The 23665-nt window shown below is 39.2% G+C and overlaps 1 protein-coding gene across 1 annotated transcript in view; it reads right to left on the reverse strand.

Annotated features, from left to right (window-relative positions):
• Positions 1–23665, reverse strand: part of anos1b (anosmin 1b) — a 157252-nt gene that overhangs the window by 76496 nt on the left and 57091 nt on the right. The window contains exons 3-4 of the mRNA XM_063044838.1: positions 9669–9731; positions 2478–2685 (exon numbers count right to left, since the gene is read on the reverse strand). Coding sequence (XP_062900908.1) covers positions 2478–2685; positions 9669–9731 — 271 coding nt within the window. The remainder of the gene's footprint in view (positions 1–2477; positions 2686–9668; positions 9732–23665) is intronic.

The raw sequence follows: 23665 nt of genomic DNA on the forward strand, positions 1-23665 counted from the left end.
ACAAGGGGGGCGAGGAGGAGAAAAAAAACAGATTTTTAGGTACTTTTAGATACAAGGAAATTAAAGGATATGGAGTTAGAACAGTAAGTGGTGTCGATATCCTGATGAAGGGTCTTAGCCAGAAGCACTGACTACTTATTCCTCTTCATTGATACTGAGCTGATGATTTCATCCAGAATTTTGTGTGTATTGCTGTGGACTTCCGGCATTTGATGAATCACTTCTGTTGTGGTAAAAGCTCAGCCATGACCTTATTAAATTGTGGAGCAAATATGATGGGTAAATGGTGTATTTCTGCTTTTATTTTTAATGATCTTCTATAAAATGGCACATATTCTCATTCATAAATATTGGAGATTTGTTTTCTATATAACATATCAATGCAGTTAAGATACTGATTAATTATTAGTTAAGCTACTAGTATTCCATGCTCAAGTACCTGTTCTACTGCTAAGAAAGGAAAGGAAGTTATGCAATTAGGATATGTGCATAGAACCTCTTGCTGAGCCTTGCAAAAGAAAAATTACAGAAGATAGTTATTAAAGCAAAGCGTATAATTCAGAAATTAGCTTGTTCATATACATATGATATAGAAATTGGGTGAAAACTGTCAAAGGCTAATTTCCCCAAAGTGAGATTTATCCACTGAAGGCCATTATATAATTTCTGTAATAATGAGAGAGCCATAAAACTCTGTGTTCAATATTATAGTGAGAGTAACACATATGATTTGCTATTCTAGACATTTAGGAGGTGTGAGGATATTTAAAAGGAGCTTGCACAAGCTCTTTCAGCGAAACATCAGAGGGCATGTTGCTTGCCATATGGTCTACCTCAAATGACCTGCTGGCTTTTATGGGACAGTGTCAAGGACAAATATGTGGGGCATATATCTGGATGTATTACAGTGTTCTGGCAGAATTTCTCAGTTCCAAAGGAGAACAAGAAGGTTGAAAACTTGACAGTGTATATCAGTGTATACCTGGGCCTCTATCATAAAATCATGGGCCATCTGCTCAGCTTACTTAACAGCAAGTTAATGCAAAGAAGATTTTGAGGGGTCCTTTCCAAGTGCGAAATCTACCCAGCACTGTGTGTGATATAATAGTTGGGCTTACCACAGGACACTGTCCCTATTGCTATGAGAAACTCAATATAAAATAAATTAGAAATTAGATGGGTCAATTAAGAATGCTCCCTGGAAAATAAAATTAATATAGAAATTCTGAAAGCATTGTCACCACTTGAACCATTTTTAACTGTGAACAGAGAAATATTAAGTAGAAGAATCTACACTCAGTGCAACTTCAATGGGAAGAACTGCTCATTAAAGCAAATATTTAATCAGCCAGACATGTGGCAGTAAGTCAATGCATGGAGACATGGTTCAGGCCAACCATCAGAATGGCGACCCTAACTGTGGAATGATTGTTGATGCCAAGCAAGGTGGTTTGAGTACCTCAGAAACTGCTGATCCCCTGTGATTTTCACACAGAACAGTCTCATTAACAGGGGCTTTTTTACCCACAGAACTGCTGCTCACTGGATGTTTTTGTTTCTCGCACCATTCTCTGTAAGCTCTAAAGCCCCTGTTAATGAGAGAGGTCAGAGGAGAATGGCCAGACTGATTCAAGCTGACAGAAAGGTGACAGTAACTCAAACAGCAACGCTTTATAACAGTGGTGTGCAGAAGAGCATCTCAGAATGCACAACACATCAAACCCTGAAGTGGATGGGCAAAAGACCAGAAACAAACGCTCAGTAGCCACTTTATTAAGTTCAAGATGTACCTATTAAACCGGCCAAAGAGTGAATTTTCTCTACACATTTCCTGAAAGTATTAAGAATCTAGGGGAAATTAGACTTTTGCATTTAGTTAGCCAGCAGCAGAGACAGCTAATAACCTGAGTTTGTTATCTATACTATGCTTTAATAGCAGTCAAATAATCTTAACTATGCCCCTATTTTTCTGGTACAGTCACAGACAGACGATTAAAAAAAGTAAACTTTTGAGATGCATATCCAATGGAAGTGTGTGGTGAAATAGGGTCAAAGACTAATGAAACATTACAGCAACAGGCTAAGCAATTCATAAATCCTGCACCAATGGACTTGCGATGTGACCTGACTTACTTAAACTGTTTGCTCCTCACACTGTACCTCAGAATATAGTGCACACCCTATACTATTAATTAATATAATTAAAGATATTATAAACTTGTTCAAAAGATCAAATTCTCCAATTACTTTTATAATTTGAATCTAAATTTGGGTAATGTTTTGATTTCAATGTATTTGCATCTCTGTAAAAACAAATTTTATTCTACGATAAGTGAAGAGATATTTAAATATACTGTATACCCAGCACAGACACCTCCACATTCTTGAATGAAAGGTATTTAAAGCCCTCTAGATAAATAACAATTCAACAGTGAACTAAGGGCAATTACTTTATCTCAAAACTTCAGTGACCTTACCTTTGAACATATTTGTTGGTGCTTGACAAGTTTGACCACAACCATTTGAGCAACACTTCCTGATACTTGGGCACTCAGTATCTTCACTGCAGCTTTGGATACATGCTGCAGCAAAGCCTGAAGCTTTTTGGGGTGCTGGACAGTTACCTTGTTTCACTGTTCGAATGGATTTCAAAAATTCACAGCTGGTCAAACATTCATGGTGTCTCTATAACACAGAAATGAGATGCAATCCACTGAATTAAAAGAAAGTTTATTCAAGATCAATTGCTTATTTATCATATTAGACACAAAATACACAATTGTATTTCTCTCTCAGTGTATATGTTGTTAACTCAGGGAGATTCCAAAACATAAAACAGCATCATTCAATGGTTTGTGGTAGATGTATGCACTCAGGTACTGGTGGACCAACAATGCAGAAGCAAACTTTAAGGTCTGCTTCAGAGATACTTAAAGGGGAGCTATTTGAGCTGACATGAGGGACACCAGGCACCAATTGCAAAGAGATGCCTTTAAGTTAAAAAGTTAAACCTCATTATAGATCTCCTTTGAGAATCAGCCTCTGTATCCTGGCCTGGCCATGACTGGACCCCACCTCACTAACACCAAGTAAGACCTTGGGACCCTTCCACCCTCTCCCACAGCAATCCTGCTGATTGCTTCACCTGATCTCCCTCTGACTGACACTTTGAAATTCCACTCCTCAACTCTACTAATATCAATTCCTTCAGCAACTTCAAAACAAGTGATAGAAAGTTTTTTGCGCCTGCTAAATGTGCTCTATTCTGTGCAAACCTAGACAACACAAGCACCTACATCAGGATGCTGTCATCGACTATAGCTCAGCATTTAATACCCTCCTTCCCACAATCCTGATTGAGAAGTTGCAGAACCTGGGTCTCTGTACCTCCCTCTGCAATTGGATCCTTGACTTCCTAACCAGAAGACCACAGTCTGTGTGGATTTGTGATAACATATGCTCCTCGCTGACGATCAACACTGGTGCACCTCAGGGGTGTGTGCTTAGCCCACTGCTCTACTCTGTGCATACACATGACTGTGTGGCTAGGCATAGCTCAGATGCCATCTACAAATTTGCTGATGATACAACCATTGTTGGTAGAATCTCAGGTGGTGACGAGAGGGCGTACAGGAGTGAGATATGCCAACTAGTGGAATGGTGCCGCAGCAACAACCTGGCACTCAACATCAGTAAGATGAAAGAGCTGATTGTGGACTTCAGGAAGGGTACCACACACACACACACACACACACATTTACTGCATCTTCATGATGCTGAAGGATTTCTAGGATATTAACTTTTATATAATCAATTTCTACACTATAAAGTTAAACTATCAAGATATTCTTTGCAGATGCTCAAGAGCAAGGGTTTCCCAATGAGTCTATGTGGGGAGTATTTAAAAACAGTAACATACTTTAAGTATTCTTTGTCCAAATTTCTCCAACTAGCTGGAAATGCATCAAAATTCTACACAATGTTGGAACTAAATTAAATACTTAACAAGAATAGAAAAGGTAAAGGAGCAGATTACAGTATTTTTGCTGACACACTAGAGCCCAGTGCCACTCAGTAAGAATAACTGAGCTTTACTTTGTTCTGGCTTGTGGAAAAACTGCTGAAAGACAAGTGTAAGCTTACGTTATTCAGGTTGCAAATTCCATTAAATATGTGAATACAACCTGAACGGTTAGCAATAGAGGAGCTGGTACCAAGCAGTAATTGAGAACAATGAAAGGAGTGGGCTAGGGGATAAAGCTTCTTTTTGAAGGACGGCAGGAGAAACGGAGAAATACATTACAACAGGGTAACAGTGATTTTTGTCTGTTAGCACTATGCATCCTCTCAGTGTAATTCATGGGTATCTATAAAGACACTAGAACAGGAAACACATTTTAAATGTTCAATCATCAATTAACCACTATTGTATATATCAAATGTGCAACTTTTACTCTGATTTAGTGCATATGATTACTGCACAATAACTGCTGGGCTTTACAAGTAGACCCAGGTAAGGCAATGGTTGGATTGCCACTGTTCATCTCGTCTTGGTCAAGATGTGATAATATTAGCTGGAGATTTTCTTTCAGTGCAATGAAAGATCCCTAACATTCAGATGTGCTTACAACTGGAAAAATCTTTGCAAGTTTACAATATGCTGCCATTTTAAATTGCTGGTAGGTATGGTTTCATTCTGCTCAAGTAATGTGGTAGCTGCCCTGAACGGCTTTGTGAATTTTCAAAAGCATGATGAATCATCAGGGCACAGATACACTAAACAAAAGGATAATGGCAGAAGTACCTTTAAATGATTGCCACCTAGGAAACTGATAAAAGATAGCTTGCGTGTGTTGGAAGAGGATTTTTCTAATCCACTGCTAAACAAAACACAATTTTGGCCAGGAGGGTTTAAATTGGTGAGGTAGAACTTCAAAGAGAGCAGAGTGTAATACAAACAAAGTTACAGCCAATTTAAGGTGGGCGATTGAGGAAAGCTAAATTGAAAGGTGAGCACCTGTGTTAATAAGTTAAATGGAACAACCTGAGTTCAAAGCGACTAAAAGTGAAGTAATGACACACAACAGCACCTGAGTAAAGTTAAACGATAAAAGGAAGCAAACAGGAAGAATGTAAAAAGAAAAAGACATCAATCCCAAATCAAAGAGGAATATCAAGGGTGTTGAAGACAGCTATATAATCCTTTAAAGTCTGAAAGCCCTTCTCAGGACATTAAGGAATGAAATCTGCCATTCATATCTGGTGTAGCCTAAAAATGACACTAGAGCCAGAGTAATGTGGTTGACTCTTGAATGTCCTGGTAAACCACTCAGTTGTATTTGGTGAAAGGGTATGAGGCAACTGGGGAGGGTAGAAGGGGCAGGAAGGAGCAGGGAAAGGGAATGGGAAAGGAAGAGAGAAGAGGGAGGAGAAGAAGGGGAAAGTGAAGGTGGTTCCCAAGATTATAAAGAAATAAATGAAGCGACTAGAAGACACCTCAATCTTAGACAGAGTTGGTAAGCTATAGAATTCCAGCAAATGTTATACAGGTGAAGACTTAGGAATATTTTAAGAAATAATTGTATCATCGAAGTTGAGAGGGGAGTGAATGACTTCACATCTCTCCGTTGATGTACTAATAGGGAGAAACGATCATCTACATCTTCTGATAACTTAAGTAAACACATTCACTTCAATTTCAACCAATTAGTGAATAACAGAAAGAAACTTGGATTTCCTATGAAGCAGTTGATACTGGTAGCTTAAAGACGAGAAACTAACTTTTTAAAAATTAGAGATAAAATCACAAAGATGTATCAAACATGCAGCATCTCTTTGCTTTTTAAAAATTTAATGTCCCTTGGAATTTGAAGCCCAGTATGGATGTTGTGATTAAATATCGCCACCAGGAGATGTACCTGGGCTAAGACAGCAAAACCTCAGTGAATGGTGGACCCTGGTTAATAACCCTGTAGCAGACTTAAAGGCACATTTGGAGGTGTGGCAGGTATGCAATGTCAAGCAGGAAGCATCTTCCTATAAATTTTATTGAACATAGATCAATACGACACAGGAACAGGCCCTCTGCTTCACAATGCCTCTGTTGACCACATTGCTAATTTAAACTAATCTCTGCATATGGCCCATATCCCTCATCCTCTGCCTGTTGAGGTGCCTCTGTAACTGTCTCCCAAGTATTGCTGTTGTATCTGCTTTCACCACCTTCCAGGCAGCACATTTCAGGCAACCCTGTGTCAAAAAAACTTGCCTGGCAAACCTGCTTTAAACTCCCCCTACCCCCGACCTTAAATCTATGTCCTCCTGTATTTGACAGCCTGGACAAAATGATTTCGACCATCTATCCTATCTATGCTTCTCATAATTTGCCCCTCAGCCTCTGACACCCTGAAGAAATAGTGTTTCTTTCTTACCATTCAACACAGTGAGTGACATCGTATGTCCGACCAAGCCTGTAGATTGGTATTCTGTTTTATACTTTTCTGACCTTGTGGAAACCGGCATTGCCATACATGCCCTCCCTCCACACAAAACAAAACTCTTATTGATTGCAGTTTGAAAACCTATGAATGAAGACATTGAAAGAACCTACTGTCTAGCAAATCAACAGATTAATCAAAAGCAATTGGAGATGTCCAATGTGACCTTCACCACCCCAGTATAGGTAAATAGTTATTTTAAGTTTAGCATGTTGCATAGTGACCTACAGTTGACCATTCTTCTCAAATGTTTTTGACCTGGGTCTGACACAAGGATATGTGTTGTTCTCATTGTAAACATTGTATTTCAGTTAAATGCAAAGTACCTTCAGAATACAAAACGGTCAACAGACACGAGAAACATTTGTACACAGTCAGCTTAATTCCAATTACTGGTTGCCAAGAACCCAGAATTCCAGCAACGTGCTTAAACAGCTGTAAATTCTTCATACATGCACAATTAAGTGGCATTCATTATGGAAAATATAAAAGGAAGATTGTCTAGAATTTGTAACAGTTCCCTGTAAGTCCTCAGCGCAGTCAACAGGCTAATCGGGCATTAGATGTAACCCTCATTTAATAAATGCTGGACAAGATATTTTTTCCACACTGCCCCAAATCTAACTTAACCGATGAAATGGTTTTGCATATAGTCGATAACCTTATGTCTACCTATTCTGAAATCTCTAGGGTGGGGCATTCAAACACATCAGGTGACTTTCCCATGCTCCTTTTCCACTCACTGGTGCTCTGGTTTCATGGACCCTTTCTACTCACTGGGGAATTTGTTCCCATATTTCATCTCCAGTCACCAAGATCCCGCATTTCAGCTCTCTTTCCATTCACCGAGGTCCTGGCTCCTGCATTCCCTTTCCTTTCATTTAGGCCCTGGTTTCCACATTTCATCAGTAATGGGGATCAATTATCTTGACCAAATATTTTTCTGCCACTTCATATCCTTTTTGCCTTCTCTTTTGTACCTGCATCCAACAGGCACCCACACCTTTGACGCATGTGTACTTAATAGGACCAGATTTTGTTGGAGCCAGTGACAGCTTGTTTTACCTCTCACCCAAAACCCCCATAACTCTGTTATCACACATATCGTTTGCAGCCTCGTAACTCCTAACCTCTTTCCAACATTGCTTCTGTGGGTTTCTTGTGAACTAGGCCTCAAGTAAATGAATAAGTGCTCCAATGAACTTCTGTCAATTTGTGCTTCCAAGTGAAGATTATAGGAATTTAGATGCAATAGCAAAAATGTACATTATTTAAGATAATTAAAACACTAATATTAATAAAGATAAAGATTAATTTTATCTGTTACATGTACATCGAAGCATACAGTAAAATGTGTCACTTGCCATCAAATCAAATCAGCAAAGATTGTGCTGGGTGGCCTGCAAGAGATGCTATGCTTCCAGCACTAACGTAGCATGCTCATAATTCACCAGCCCCAACCGTACATCCTTGGAATGTGGGAGGAAGCTGGAACATGAGGAGGAAACTCACTTGGTCATGGGGAGAACATACAGACTCCTGATAGACTGTGGTGAGAATTGAACCCTGATCTTATGGTTGGCACTGCAAAGCAACGCGCTAACCGCTATGGTAATGTGCCATATCAGATGAATAAAATATATAGGACAGGTACACTTTGTATGTGGCCCTCAGCTTTATTCTAACCAGAGTGTACTGATATTCCAGATTTCTGCACGCTAATCCTTTGTTCTCTATGGAATCATTGTTTAGAGATCAGCATGACCTGGTCCAATATCAAACTGGTCACCTAACTCTCACACCTCCTCCTTCTCCTGTAGTTGCAGTAAGGCAGGGGATAAAATGGTGTACTGACAGAATAGAGTGCAGACACTGTAGAATCTTAAGCTGAACAAAATCTTTGAGAGCTGGACTCCCCTTTGAATAGCCTTTTCTGAGCGTGGAAATTCAGTAAGGCAAGAGTCAAGATGAAAAGCTGACAGTGACCATACACAGACATAGTGAAGTCATCCAGGATGACCATGGCCCTTGAAAGCCTAGCAACACACATAAGATGCTGGAGGAACTCAGCAGGCCAGGCAGCATCTATGGAAAAACATAAAGTTGACATCTTCTTTGTATAGTTTTTGTGTTTAAGCCTGGAAACCTAAGTCACTAAGCATACCAAGACAAAGTAAAGATGCAAATGAAAGATTCTAGGGCAGCACTTACTAACCAACAGTTATCTTATCAATTTTCAAATATTATTGGCCTATAACACAGATTTAATTAGCTATTAACACTTGAAATATGTATTATGATTGATATTTAAATATGCAAATGATGGGATTCAGATATGCACAAAGTTTTGGTTGGATCAATAACCTCACAGATATTTATTTATTGATATACAGCGGGGAACAGGCCCTTTATCTGTATATAACTAGTCAATTCCTGTATAAAAATGGCATTTCTTTGTTCAGACTTCAGAACAGTTTGGTGACAGGGGCTCGGTGTTCTCCTTGTGCACAACTAAGTAACTGGTGATGGAGGAACAAGTGCAAGTTTTCAGAGTTCAGTTAATTGGCAACAGCACCACCATATTCATGCTCTCATCCTTGTTCATCAGAAACTACCTTTCACTGGGCTGGCTCCTTTATTCCATGTGTAAGCTTTGATGGCCATCTTTCTTTCCCCACTCTACTCCATCATTCTCTATGCTGCTTCGTCCATTTTCATCTATTCCTATTCTCCACTCCTTCATCTTTCATCCCCTCAATTCTCCCTTTTCTTTTATACACATCAACTATCCTGTTGTTATCCTTTTGACTCTCATTTTAGTCCAATATTGACCCCAATCAGTTGTAGTTAGCATATCTAGCCATCTCTGTCAGGGCAATATGTAATGTTCCTTCCCAGTTCTTCTTGTTGACAAGGTGAACCTACCTACCACTGCTTTTCTAATGGGTATAGCTCATTTGTGAACTGAGTGTGGTCTTGATTTTCTGTTTCCAGAGCCACAGGAGGCCAAAGAATATAAAATAAAATAAAATTGCATTAAAAATGTTTTGTTTTTATTTTCTACTTATAATGAACTCAAATGAACACAGGCGTAGTTGTCATGGGAATGGTCCATTCCTTCTTCAGAGCAAACAGAATTCTTTCAATATTCTCCACTAAAATTTTTCCTACCTCACACTGTTGACGGCATTGGGTTTTCTTCGTATCCCACAACTCCTTGCAAGGTTGCAGACACTGTAATAAAGGGGAAAAAATATTCCTTAGCTCACTAGTTTTACCACAACAAGACAGACCCACTCCCAAACCATACAGCATCTTCTTCTTTTGTTTCTTACCCAATTCAAATCATTATTTTTATTGCAACATTATCATACGACACAGAATATTCCAGTACTGTAGCCTTTTTAATCATCACCCAGCTGGACACAAATACACTTATGAAAATACAGTACACATGCAATTACTTGACCCAAGCAATCGATGCTGAAGTTACACAACACCTTCATTAATTCAAAGGTAAAAAATAATTCCGATCACAAATAAAATAACTAGTCTATATAAAATTCTTCAAGCAAGTCATGCAAATCAAATGAAATATGCTGACGAACAAATCAAGAATCTAATATCTGCAAGGACCCATAAGCGAGAGAGTGTCTTATCACTTTTGCTGAAACCATCAGCAAGCTCACCTTTTCTATTCTGCAGTGTTTAAATATTTCTATCAACCTCACTTTCTGCAGTTTCAAAGTGGGTTAAAGCAAGTGGTTTGAGATTTGAAATGTAATATTTAAAGTATGTTTTGAGGAATTGAATGACAAAACTTGTGTGGTGCAAATAACAATTTGGACTAATTATTCAAAGTTGTATAAAACGAACATCTGTTTTGCATTATCAAAGCAGACCATGTGTCACATATCTAGACTTTATATGAACCAGATCATCTGAGGGCTCTAAATTAAGCTGTCTATCAGAAGAAAATGAAATTTAATGAGATTGCCATTTAAAAATTTTAAACATTCTCTTTTATGTCTCTGAACTAAACAAGACGGTAAGAAAGTCTAACAACACTATTCTTCTGATGACGTAAAATTTCTAAATGAACACCTTACATTAACTTGTATTGACTAATTTACAATATCAATCATATTGTATTGTTTGGAACTACCACAAGTTTACCAAAAGTTTTCCATTATTTATACATTTGATACAAATCTTGTGCATAAATTATTTAATGTTTAATATTTTATATTTTATTCAATGAAGAGAATACAATAACATTGTTTTTAGACGTATCAGTGATAACTTTATACAGAACAACACAGACATGAAGTCAGTTCAATCATTTAACAGAACTGTTAATACATATTTACTTTTGTTTCATGTAGGTTTTTATCAAATTGAGGATGGTGGCACCAGAGAGGTGTAAAAAAAAATAAACCCATTATCCTGATCACTCCAGACTTGCAAGCACCAACACAGGATCGACATATTTGGAAAGTTAAGTAGTGTCAAGACATTGAAACAAAGGAAAAGAAAATCAGTTGTTTCATGATGGCTTCTTCGATTTGGCCCTGGAAATTTTCAGGTAACTGTCAGGGCTCAGACTTTGTTCGACAACAATAATTAACCCTCAATTGACCTCCAGATGTCATACATAAGCATCAGTAAAATTATTTTACCTCAAAGGAACAGATCACGTCAACTGTGACTACTGCGCCTTGGTGTAATAAATTGTGTGCATTATATAATGTAACACCTTTCGTTAAGAAGTATTTGTTATTGAAATGTTCGTGAGTCATGCCAAAAAACATGTGTACAATATACTAACGTCTTGAATCTAATACGTTTCCCAGATCCTACAAACATATTTGCAAGCATGAGAAAAGATAAACGAATCAGTTTATTTTCTCCTGTTTCTTAAACTTCGATGACTTGCTCCTCCCATTTGGGAAAAGGACCCTTAATGTTTCAAAATATGAATTTCAGCCTTATATTATAAAGGAAAAAAAACTGGAAACAACATTTGGAAATCAGAGATTAAAATATGGTTATTAAATGACTTGTTAGAGTTTTTAGTTTAGCAATCTTCTGGAGTATCCATGAACGTGATGCCAGAGGGCAGAAATAACTACAGCTCAGCTGAAGCCAGCAAAAGGTGAATCAACCTTAGTAACTGTAAGAATGCCCTGAATTTGAAGAATGATACTCCAAAGACACAAAAAGCTGATGTAATGCTTCTCATGTGGAACTACTTTGGCAAAATTCTCCTTTAGGAATTGAAGATGGATTATGAGGTACATTGTTTTCTGTAATTCTATCAAGCCCATGATGTTTTTCAAAATTCCGCTCATTCCACATATAAAATATGGTTTCATCTCCTATCTTCTTCATGTTATTCATATATTCTTGGTTGGTAAGTTATTTCCAACCTATTTCTTGGCTGTTAATAGTGAAGGTATTCTCTTCTAGCACACAGGTTTTACATCTTTATTTACAACACCTGGATCAGCATTAAGAACGATTTCCATTGAATTGGTAACCTCCATCGAATGGATTGGGACAATTTGTTTTATGGGAATGATGTAATAAAGAAATGGAGGTCATTTAAAGGTGAAATTTTGAGAGTACAGAATCTTTATGTTCCTGTTAGGTTGAAAGGAAAGGTTAAAAGTTTGAGAGAGCCATGGTTTTCAAGGGATATTGGAAACTTGGTTCGGAAAAAAAGAGAGATCTACAATAAATATAGACAGCATGGAGTTAATGAGGTGCTCAAGGAATATAAAGAATCTTAAGAAAGAAATTAGAAAAGCTAAAAGAAGATATGAGGTTGCTTTGGCAAGTAAGGTGAAAATAAATCCCAAGGGTTTCTACCATTATATAAGTAGCAAAAGGATAGTGAGGGATAAAATTGGTCCCTTAGAGAATCAGAGTGGACGGCTATATGTGGAGCCAAAAGAGATGGGGGAGATTCTTAACAATTTCTTTTCTTCGGTATTCACTAAGGAGAAGGATATTGAATTGTGTGAGATAAGAGAAATGAGTAGGGAAGTTATGGAAAATATGATGATTAAAGAAGTAGTAGTACTGGAGCTTCTAAGGAATATAAAAGTGGATAAATCTCCGGGTCCTGACAGGATATTCCCTAGGACATTGAGGGAAGTTAGTGTGGAAATAGCAGGGGCTCTGACAGAAATATTTGAAATGTCATTAGAAATGAAGATGGTGCTGGAGGATTGGCATATTGCTCATGTTGTTCCATTGTTTAAAAAGGGTTCTAAGATTAAACCTAGCAATTATCAGCCTGTGAGTTTGACGTCAGTAGTGGGTAAATTGATGGAAAGTATTCTTAGGGATGGTATATATAATTATCTGGATAGACGGGGTCTGATTAGGAACAGTTAACATGGATTTGTGCGTGGAAGGTCCTGTTTAACAAATCTTATTGAATTTTTTGTAAAGGTTACTAGGAATGTTGACGAAGGTAAAGCGGTGGATGTTGTCTATATGGACTTCAGTAAGGCCTTTGACAAGGTCCCACACGGAAAGTTGGTTAGGAAGGTTCAATCGTTCGGCATGGATTCAGCAGTGGCTGGAAGGGAGACGCCAGAGAGCGGTGGTGGAAAACTGTTTGTCAGATTGGAGGCCGGTGACTAGTGGGGTGCCTCAGGGATCTGTACTGGGTCCAATGTTATTTGTTATATACATTAATGATCTGGATGATGGGGTGGTAAATTGGATGAGTAAGTATGCAGATGATACTAAGATAGGTGGAGTTGTGGATAATGAAGTAGGTTTTCAAAGCTTGCAGAGAAATTTAGGCCAGTTAGAAGACTGGGCTGAAAGATGGCAGATGGGAGTTTAATGCTGATAAATGTGAGGTGCTACACTTTGGTAGGACTAACCAAAATAGGACATACATGGTAAATGGTAGGGCATTGAAGAATGCAGTAGAACAGAGGGATCTAGGAATAATGGTGCATAGTTCCCTGAAGGTGGAATCTCATATGGATAGGGTGGTGAAGAAAGCTTTTGGTATGCTGGCCTTTATAAATCAGAGCATTGAGTATAGGAGTTGGGATGTAATGTTGAAATTGTACAAGGCATTGGTAAGGTCAAATTTGGAGTATTGTTATAGTTTTGGTCACCAAATTATAGGAAAGATGTCAACAAAATAGAGAGAGTACAGAGAAGGTTTACTAGAATGTTACCTGGGTTTCATCACCCAAGTTAGAGAAAGGTTGAACAAGTTGGGTCTTTATTCTTTGGAGTTAGAAGGTTGAGGGGGGACTTGATAGAGGTATTTAAGATTATGAGAGGGATAGATAGAGTTGACGTGGATAGGCTTTTTTCATTGAGAATGGGGGAGATTCAAACAGGGGGACATGAGTTGAGAGTTAAAGGGCAAAAGTTTAGGGGTAACATGAGGGGGAACTTCTTTACTCAGAGAGTGGTAGCTGTGTGGAACGAGCTTCCAGCAGGAGTGGATGAGGCAGGTTCGACATTGTCATTTAAAGTTAAACTGGACAGCTATATGGACAGGAAAGGAATGGAGGGTTATGGGCTGAGTGCAGGTTGGTGGGACTAGGTGAGAGTAAGAGTTCGGCATGGACTAGAAGGGCCGAGATGGCCTGCTTCCATGCTGTAATTGTTATATGGTTATAACAACTTAGTGGTTTTGCATCTTTATGTTATTTTGCTTTTTATTAATATCCCCATTCAGCAAAGATGCTGGGTAGTGGAACTGCTCCACAACCGCTCTGATACACTTGGCTTAGCTGAGCTCAAATTGTGTAATGCTTCAGCTAACTTTACTATCAACAAATAAGCATCATGAATTCGATCATAGTTTAACCCCACAATCTTTTCACTCTCTGGCAGACAGCATGCCACTTGGGTTCTTTTATAAATTTAAAGCCAAGTAAATCTCTATCTCAGACTTTTTCCTTTGAATAAGCCATTTCTTAGAAGGGTGTTAAGTATACATGACTGATTTGGAATTTGTTCAAATATGAAAATGTGTTTCAAATAGGAAAGTGATACAATTAAATAAAACTTTAGATATAAAGACCATAAATAGCGGAGCAGAATTAGGCCTTTTGGCCCATCGACTCTGCTCCGCTATTTAATCATGGCTGATCCTTTTCTCCCCTCCTCAGCTCCACTCCCCACCCTTCTTCCTGTAACCTTTAATGCTGCGTCCAATCGAGAACTTATCAAGCTCTGCCTTAAATACACCCAAAGACCTGGCCTCCATAGCTGCCTATGGTAACAAATTTCACAAATTCACCATTCTCCGGCTAAAGAATTTTCTTTGCATCTCTGTTTTAAATGGACACCCGTCTATCCTGAGACCCTTTTATCGTAGACTTTTACCTCCACCATGAGAAATATCCTTTCCACTTCTATTCTGTCTAGGCCTTTCAACATTCGAAAGGTTACGCACAAATGTTAATTTATCTGGCAATCCTTAACAATACAGAGCCAGCAATATGCAGCATGTACACAGTAATTTTCTCATCACCATGGGAATAGTTTTACTTGGCAATAGGTACACTTTGCTCCTGAAAACTATGTAATTTATATCCACCTCTGTTTAATAGGCTTGATGAACTTTCAAAGCCAAGATTGGACTCCATAAGCCACTTGAGAGCCCATAAATAGATCAACGGAATGAAGACCATCATCCTCGACCCCGAAGGATAGCCACGACAACGAATAGGCTTGATAGTTCGAACATCACTATAATAGACATGACTTCAGTTGAACAAACATTACAGCAGTTCCAATTCATGAACAAATCTCATTTTCCAAAAGATTGTTACGAGAAAGATATTGGAACAAATTTCAAAGTAACTTTTAAAACATTTAATCATTCAAATATGACCTTATTAGTAAAGTGATAAAGACGTCAAAGGGAATGGAGAGAATGCATCTGTAAGTAACTTAGGGAGATTGACATGAAGGAGCATAATTGCCTAGAAATTAGATTTCCCTTATCTTTTGGTGTGTTAAACTGTTATTAAATAATTATCAACAACCTTGAAATTTCCTGTAAAAAGCTGTGAAATTTGTCAAATAGACATTTGAAACATCTCTAAGGTGATATACACCAGAAAGGATGTTTACAGTACATTTCCTCATGGGGACTGCAGAGAGTTATTGCAGTGGTCACATATTTACCAAGCTTTGTGCAGAAAAGGTCAACAAATGTTAAAGAACTCATCCCCATGGCAGTCACAGACTAGCTGTGTAAAAGATTGCCATGGAAAGGAGGAAAGATGAGGGTCAGGGTGGGAGAGGGGATGGTGGAGGATGAAATGTTTAGTGTGTGTATCCAAATAGAATGCTCTGTCATGATTGGTCCGATGCTATTTCAAGTTGCAGGTGATTGATGAGGTTGGAATTACAGCAATATGTACTTAAATGATAAACTAAAAGTACAGTGGATTCCAGTTAATTGGTCCATTGGTTAATTGGGGCAGTCACTTATTTGGGGAAACTCTTAAAGGACAAAACTAATTGAGAAAATAGCTAGGATTCCATTTGTTTATTTGGGACAGTATGCCTCTTAATTGGGACAGGAGACTGTTGCCAAACAGTTTCTAACTAGCATCAGTTGCGTGTACTTGTGTGGCTGTTAAGACACTACGTTGTGCTCAGACAGAATGGTTTTTAAATAGCATCAGTTGCGGTTGTTTGTGTTCAAAAAGCAGAGATTTTGTCACTGATAGTTGGCGAGAAATAGGCAGTAAGACCATTCAGAATAGTTGTGCTCACTGCAGCTTCAAGGGATGTTTTCAGACATGGAGATGCAAAAAATGGTCATGTAGTGAAAATGAAACAATTTCACTAAATCAACAAATTAGGAACAATGAAGAATTAATATTTGGAGGATGTAATCGTCAAATGTATTGTATGAAGGCATTCCATTATCTGCATTGATTTGATTCATTTAAAGTTAATCAAAAGAACATGGCAGAGTACAAGATGAATTCATCCATCAGTAACTATTTGGAACTAATACATGGTTTAATAGTACTATAGTAGTATTAACAGCATTCCAATTTGTTCCGTATTTTATTTAAATACATAATTTGTTTTTCAGTTAAACGGTAGTTTGTTTATTTTATACCTTTTTAATTATTTCCGTGGAACTTGGGGCAGCCACTAATTGGGCCAAATTGTACTGGTCCCAATGAACCAGAATCCACTGTACTGCAAGTGAAGGATTGTAAAAGCAATTTGATAATTGAAGTATGAAGATTAGAGATGATATGATCAAAACACTTATGTTTAAATATAGACCCTTCAAATCACATCTTATTAAGTATGGATTTCATTATCTTTCCCACTTCTGACATTAATGGTCTATGGTTCCCTGGACTTGTTCTAACTCATTTTCTCAAACATAAATCATATTAGCCTGTCTTCTGATAGTATTACTGAACCTTTACATATCTGTAGCAGTGCCTATTTTATCTCTTCTCTTACTTCTTTTAATAAATGTGAATACAAGCCATCTATCTGGGATCTTATCTAAAGTAACACACATGATGTTCAAGGAATTCACTGGACCAGGCAGCACCTATGGAAGGAAATGGTCTGTTGATATTTAGGGCTCACACCTTTCCAATGGACCTTATTTTGATTTATCAATCTTCTCCTTTTCGAACCAAAATATCTTTCACATAATCTTTGTTCCTTTCCTGCTAAGCACCTTTGCCATGTTAACTTCAATAATAACTGCTGAGAAAAAAACAATTATTTAAATGGTTGAAGACACCTAGTATTTACTGGCAGTTTGGAAGACAACTGCTGGTGAGGTCCTCTTCATGGTTTTGCACTTGCCTGACTTCTGTACTTACACACTGCGGAGTGGAAGTCAGGCAGGAACTTCTGTACTTACACACTGCGGAGCGGTAGTCAGGCAGGAACTTCTGTACTTACACACTGCGGAGCGGAAGTCAGGCAGGAACTTCTGTACTTACACACTGCGGAGTGGAAGTCAGGCAGGAACTTCTGTACTTACACACTGCAGAGTGGTAGTCAGGCAGGAACTTCTGTACTTACACACTGCGGAGTGGTGGTCGGGCAGGAACTTCTGTACTTACACACTGCGGAGTGGAGGTCGGGCAGGAACTTCTGTACTTACACACTGCGGAGTGGAAGTCGGGCAGGAACTTCTGTACTTACACACTGCGGAGTGGTAGTCGGGCAGGAACTTCTGTACTTACACACTGCGGAGTGGTAGTCGGGCAGGAACTTCTGTACTTACACACTGCGGAGTGGAAGTCAGGCAGGAACTTCTGTACTTACACACTGCGGAGTGGAAGTCAGGCAGGAACTTCTGTACTTACACACTGCGGAGTGGAAGTCAGGCAGGAACTTCTGTACTTACACACTGCGGAGTGGAGGTCAGGCAGGAACTTCTGTACTTACACACTGCGGAGTGGAGGTCAGGCAGGAACTTCTGTACTTACACACTGCGGAGTGGTGGTCAGGCAGGAACTTCTGTACTTACACACTGCGGAGTGGTGGTCAGGCAGGAACTTCTGTACTTACACACTGCGGAGCGGTAGTCAGGCAGGAACTTCTGTACTTACACACTGCGGAGCGGTAGTCAGGCAGGAACTTCTGTACTTACACACCGCGGAGCGGTAGTCAGGCAGGAACTTCTGTACTTACACACCGCGGAGCGGTAGTCAGGCAGGAACTTCTGTACTTACACACCGCGGAGCGGTAGTCAGGCAGGAACTTCTGTACTTACACACTGCGGAGCGGTAGTCAGGCAGGAACTTCTGTACTTACACACCGCGGAGCGGTAGTCAGGCAGGAACTTCTGTACTTACACACCGCGGAGCGGTAGTCAGGCAGGAATTTCTGTACTTACACACCGCGGAGCGGTAGTCAGGCAGGAACTTCTGTACTTACACACCGCGGAGCGGTAGTCAGGCAGGAACTTCTGTACTTACACACCGCGGAGCGGTAGTCAGGCAGGAACTTCTGTACTTACACACCGCGGAGCGGTAGTCAGGCAGGAACTTCTGTACTTACACACTGCGGAGCGGTAGTCAGGCAGGAACTTCTGTACTTACACACTGCGGAGCGGTAGTCAGGCAGGAACTTCTGTACTTACACACTGCGGAGCGGTAGTCAGGCAGGAACTTCTGTACTTACACACTGCGGAGCGGTAGTCAGGCAGGAACTTCTGTACTTACACACTGCGGAGCGGTAGTCAGGCAGGAACTTCTGTACTTACACACTGCGGAGTGGTAGTCAGGCAGGAACTTCTGTACTTACACACTGCGGAGTGGTAGTCAGGCAGGAACTTCTGTACTTACACACTGCGGAGTGGAAGTCAGGCAGGAACCGGAAATCTGGTCCAACTACATCTGACCTCACACTCCGCCCTATTAACAAATAGAAAGGATGTAGTTCATATCTATCCTCGGTTTTTGATGCATCTAGCCCAACCTCATTCATCATCCATCCTTAAGGACACCCACCACACAGGACATACCCTCTTCTCATTGTTACCATCAGGAATGAGGTACAGAAGCCTGAAGGCACACACTCAGCGATTCAGAAACAGCTTCTTCCCCTCTGCCATCTGATTCCTAAATGGACATTGAACCCGTGAACACTACTTCATGTCTTTTTTATTTGTACTTTTTATGCTACTTACTTAAACTTAACTATTTAATAGACTGTAATTCTACTTTTTCTCTATGTTTATTTATCATGTATTTCATTGTACTGCTGCCATGAAGCTAACAAATTTCACGACATATGCAGTGATATTAAACCTGATTCTGATTCATTTGAATGGGTCCACCAATCTGATTGGAAAAAAGTCAGTGAAGGTGACTGGTTTGTTTTACTTTAATATTAATATGTTTATACAATTTTTATAATCTAATTATGCTTCAGAGTATGATTATTTATGATTTTTAAAGTTTTTAAACTATTTAGACCTATTTCAACTATTGTGTATGTACAATATTTCAACTATTGTACAATACTGTGTATGATCATTTAGGACACTCTCTCTCTCAAACATGTACTAGTGTTGCTTATTTTGCATAAGTTTTGTATAATTTATGTTAATTTAAGTTTATGCTAACTATGTCTTGTTACATACAATGCTGCTGCAAAAAGATAATTTTCATGGAAAGTATGTCCCGTGTATATATGCCTCTGACGTTCATTCCAGTGTGTGAAGAGCATTACCGTGAACTTGGATGTCTTTGGAGATCAGGCTTCCAGTTCAAATGGACTTGCTGGGCAGTGCGTTTATGTAGCTACCGAATATGCAAGTTGGTGAATGCCAAGTGTCTAGCACAATCCAGCCTCGTATCCTGTCAAATGAATACAGCAGGAGTACTGGAGGAAGAAGAGAGGATAAAGGAGAAATCAAGGCAGGAAAGAAAGAAGGGACTAAAAGGAGAAGGTAAGAAATCCAAGAAGAACAAAAACGCTGATGATGAATAGAACAAAATGATTTCAATCTTCAAAACAACAGCTTTTTCCCTTCCAGCACGAGATTTCTGAATGATTCATGAACCCATAATACTACCCCACTATTGCTCTTTTGCACTATTTATTTTATTTCGTATCATAGCTTAGTTGTAATATTTTATCTCTTGCACTGTAGTGCAGACACAAAACAACATATTTCACAACATAAACCTGATTCTGATCACAACACTTCATTAGGAGTTTGTAGAGATTTGGTATGTCAACAAAAACACTCCAAAACTTCTATAATGTACAGTGGAGGGCACTCTGACAGGCTGCACACTGTCTGGAATGGGGAGGGGGGGTATCTACTGAACAGGACCGAAAGAAGATGCAGAGGGTCGTAAATTTAGTCGGCTCCATCTTGGGTACTAGCCTACAAAGTACCAAGATCATCTTCAAGGAGCAGTGTCTCAGAAAGGCAAAGTCCATTATTAAGGACTCCCAGCATCCAGGACATGGCCTTTTCTCACTGTTACCATCAGGTAGGAGGTACAGACGCCTGAAGGCACACACTCAGCGATTCAGGAACAGCTCCTTCCCCTCTGCCATCCAATTCCTAAATGGATATTGAATCCATGAACACTACCTCATTGTTAAAAATATATATTATTTGTTTTTGTACGATTTTTAAAATCTATTCTATATACATATACCATAATTTATTTACTTTCTTCTATATTATGTATTGCATTGAACTGCTGCTGCTAAGTTAACAAATTTCACGACACATGCCGGTGATGATAAACCTGATTCTGATTCAATTTAACTGATACATCAGGATTAACTTACATCGACGTACTGAACATCAGCTCTGAAAAACCTGTCGGCAGAGAATATTGTCATAAATTACAAATGTGAAACTTGATTTGTCTGTGAAGTCATCTCACTTTTCCTAGCCCTCTGAGGTTATATTGCAAACATGTTATTTTAAAACTGCACAGGACTTCAATTTGTTTGGGTGTTCAACTTGTTAAGGAGTTTCAAAGCCTTTTGGGATTTCTGCAGTTACAAATATCTATCATGCATGTCCCCTGAAGACTGTTAGTAACAACATTTCATGACAGAAAGGGCAGAAGCCACAAAAATATTTTGACTATAAATTACTGAGAAATTATAGGCACTATATATACACAAAAATGGGAACCAGTGAACTGGCATTATTGAGCTTCCATTGAGGGTTGGGGGGTGTAAGGAACAACCAGGCAGGGAAGTAGGCCATTTAAGTAGATTCTGACCTTGAATAGAATGAGATCCTTCCGCCTTACATGAGCAACAGGTTGAACACCACAGGGGAAGGGACCAACAGCCAGGTTGTCAGGCAATAAAGGGCAGGCAAGTTCTAGTGGTGCACACACTTGTACTCACTTTAGGCTTCTTTCCAAAATCTTGGCAGGATTTATTCTTTCTACAGGGAGGAGTTTAATGGGTTGATCTTTAACTGCTTATGCAGATTGCAATGGCTCTAGGACACGGACCAGGCTGTGAAATAACTTAATGTGTGAGGCAGGTTGTGGTGTTACTAATGGTAGTAGTAATCAATTCCTTTATGGAGAGATCCAAAGGAACACACTCGACAGAATGGATTGCATGAGAATAAATCAAATTTTAAGACAACAATACAAAAATAAAAACTAATTTTATGTACAAGAATGAAGGTTATTGAACTGCCTCTCAATACCATCTCACAACCCATTTTTCTGCTTCAATAATTTAATGAAACTCTTTTGATAGTAATTAAGATTAATTCCATACTTTTTGCTTGATGTTCAATAACCTTCAAGCTGATCTATTACCCAACCATGGTCAGCACTGAGATGGATTGGTGGCAACTACTGCTTTGTATTGATTCAATATTTCATCCCAGCATGTGACACCATGTTATTTGCTGTGTTATACTCCTGTCTCAACCAGGAATTAGGATTGAATTTAGTAAAGACTGATGGAAAGAAATTCTCTTCTATCAGGTGCAACCATCATCCATTCATTCACTTAATGATATAAGAAATTCTGCAGATGCTGGAAATCCAGAACAGCACACACAAAGTACTGGAGGGAACTCAGCAGGTCAGGGGGCATCTATGGAGATGAATCAAGAGTTGATGTTTCGGATGAAGGGTCTTGGAATGAAATGTCGGCTCATTATTCCTTCCATAGAGTTCCTCCAGCATTTTCAAGTTTAATCATCCTTTAACCATACATGGTTGGACTCAGAGCCAGCCAGAGAAAGACAGACCATGACCCTCAATGCTGAGTCTCCTCCTCCCATCAAGGCATATGGTGTTGACTTACCTAGCACCACTTACCTGGACATCATCATTTGGCAGGATAGCGTGACCAAGGATGACATCCAGTGCAGACTTAGCAAAGCTAGAAATGTCTTCAGATCAACAAGCAACATATGGGGATCAACCAAGTACAGCATCCACACCAAAGTGAAGTTGTACTAGAGCTGTGCTCTGTCCACACTCTTGTAAGGGTAAGAATGCTAGAACATGACTGAGTATGATCTTGCCAAGCTATCATCATTCCACACCATGAGCCTCTGGAAGAAACTCTGCATTTTCTGGCCAAGAAAGATCTCCTTCTGGCCCTACTCCTTCAGTGTCACAAAGAGGACATGGCCATTATTATCAAGAGGAAACAATGGAGATGGATTGGGCATGTGATGAGAAGAGAAGCCAACTCCATCATCAAGGCAGCACTTCACTGGATCCCCGAAGGGTAGAGAAAATGTGACAGACCAAAGACAACTTGATGCTGTACCACTGAGGCATAAATGAGGACCCTGAACCAAACCTGGGGCAATAGTTCCAACATTTCGGTACTTTATAGTTTTTGCAGATGGCAGTTACATGGGAGATCTTCTATATCCAAGTTCTTCTCTCAGTTACATGTCTTATCTTGGAGATATACTACCATTCCTCCATAACCACTGGAATCTGCAACCAAATAAACTACCAATGTGATATTCACTGCAGAAATCCAAGGTCTGTGTGTAATACCCTCTCTTGGCCAAAAGACTCTTCCCAAAGTTTGGTGCTCTAAACTAAACGCAGTAGTTCTCATAATTGCAGATGCACAATGCAGACATTTTTGCTGCTCCGAAATGTCTGGGCTCAACCTATCTCTCACTCTTGGATACAAGATCCTCATTCTCATCCTTCCCACCTAGATCTTCCATAGTTTCTATCTTAGTAATTACCTTCTTTCAACTTACCATGATCCCTAACTGGGTGTCATCTATAAATGTGAATGTACAACTCTACTCCTTCTACCTTGATATATTTAAAGGACATTTGAGTAGGTCCCTGTGGAACACTACAATAGGACTGAAGGACAGCGGAATGCATGACTGATTACGGAGGCAGGGTTTCAGAAGTTTAACAACCAAGGTTATACTTTTTGTATAAACTAGACTATAATGGCTGTCTTGATCATTACTGTTTATTCCATATCACCTACTTAATATGAATGATGATAAAGGAAAATAAGAAGTGAAAAACGGCAGTGAAAGAAGCAAGAAGAAAGAAAGGCAAAGAAAGAAGAGGGGAGACAGAGGCTAAAAGGAATTTTACAGCAGGCAAGTTTATTGACCATATGCTCACAGTGTGTAGTGTCGCAGGAGATTTACTTTTGCGTTTGAAAAT

This window comes from Mobula hypostoma, chromosome 4, assembly GCF_963921235.1.
Source record: "Mobula hypostoma chromosome 4, sMobHyp1.1, whole genome shotgun sequence".
In the NCBI taxonomy this organism is placed as follows: Eukaryota; Metazoa; Chordata; class Chondrichthyes; order Myliobatiformes; family Myliobatidae; genus Mobula; species Mobula hypostoma.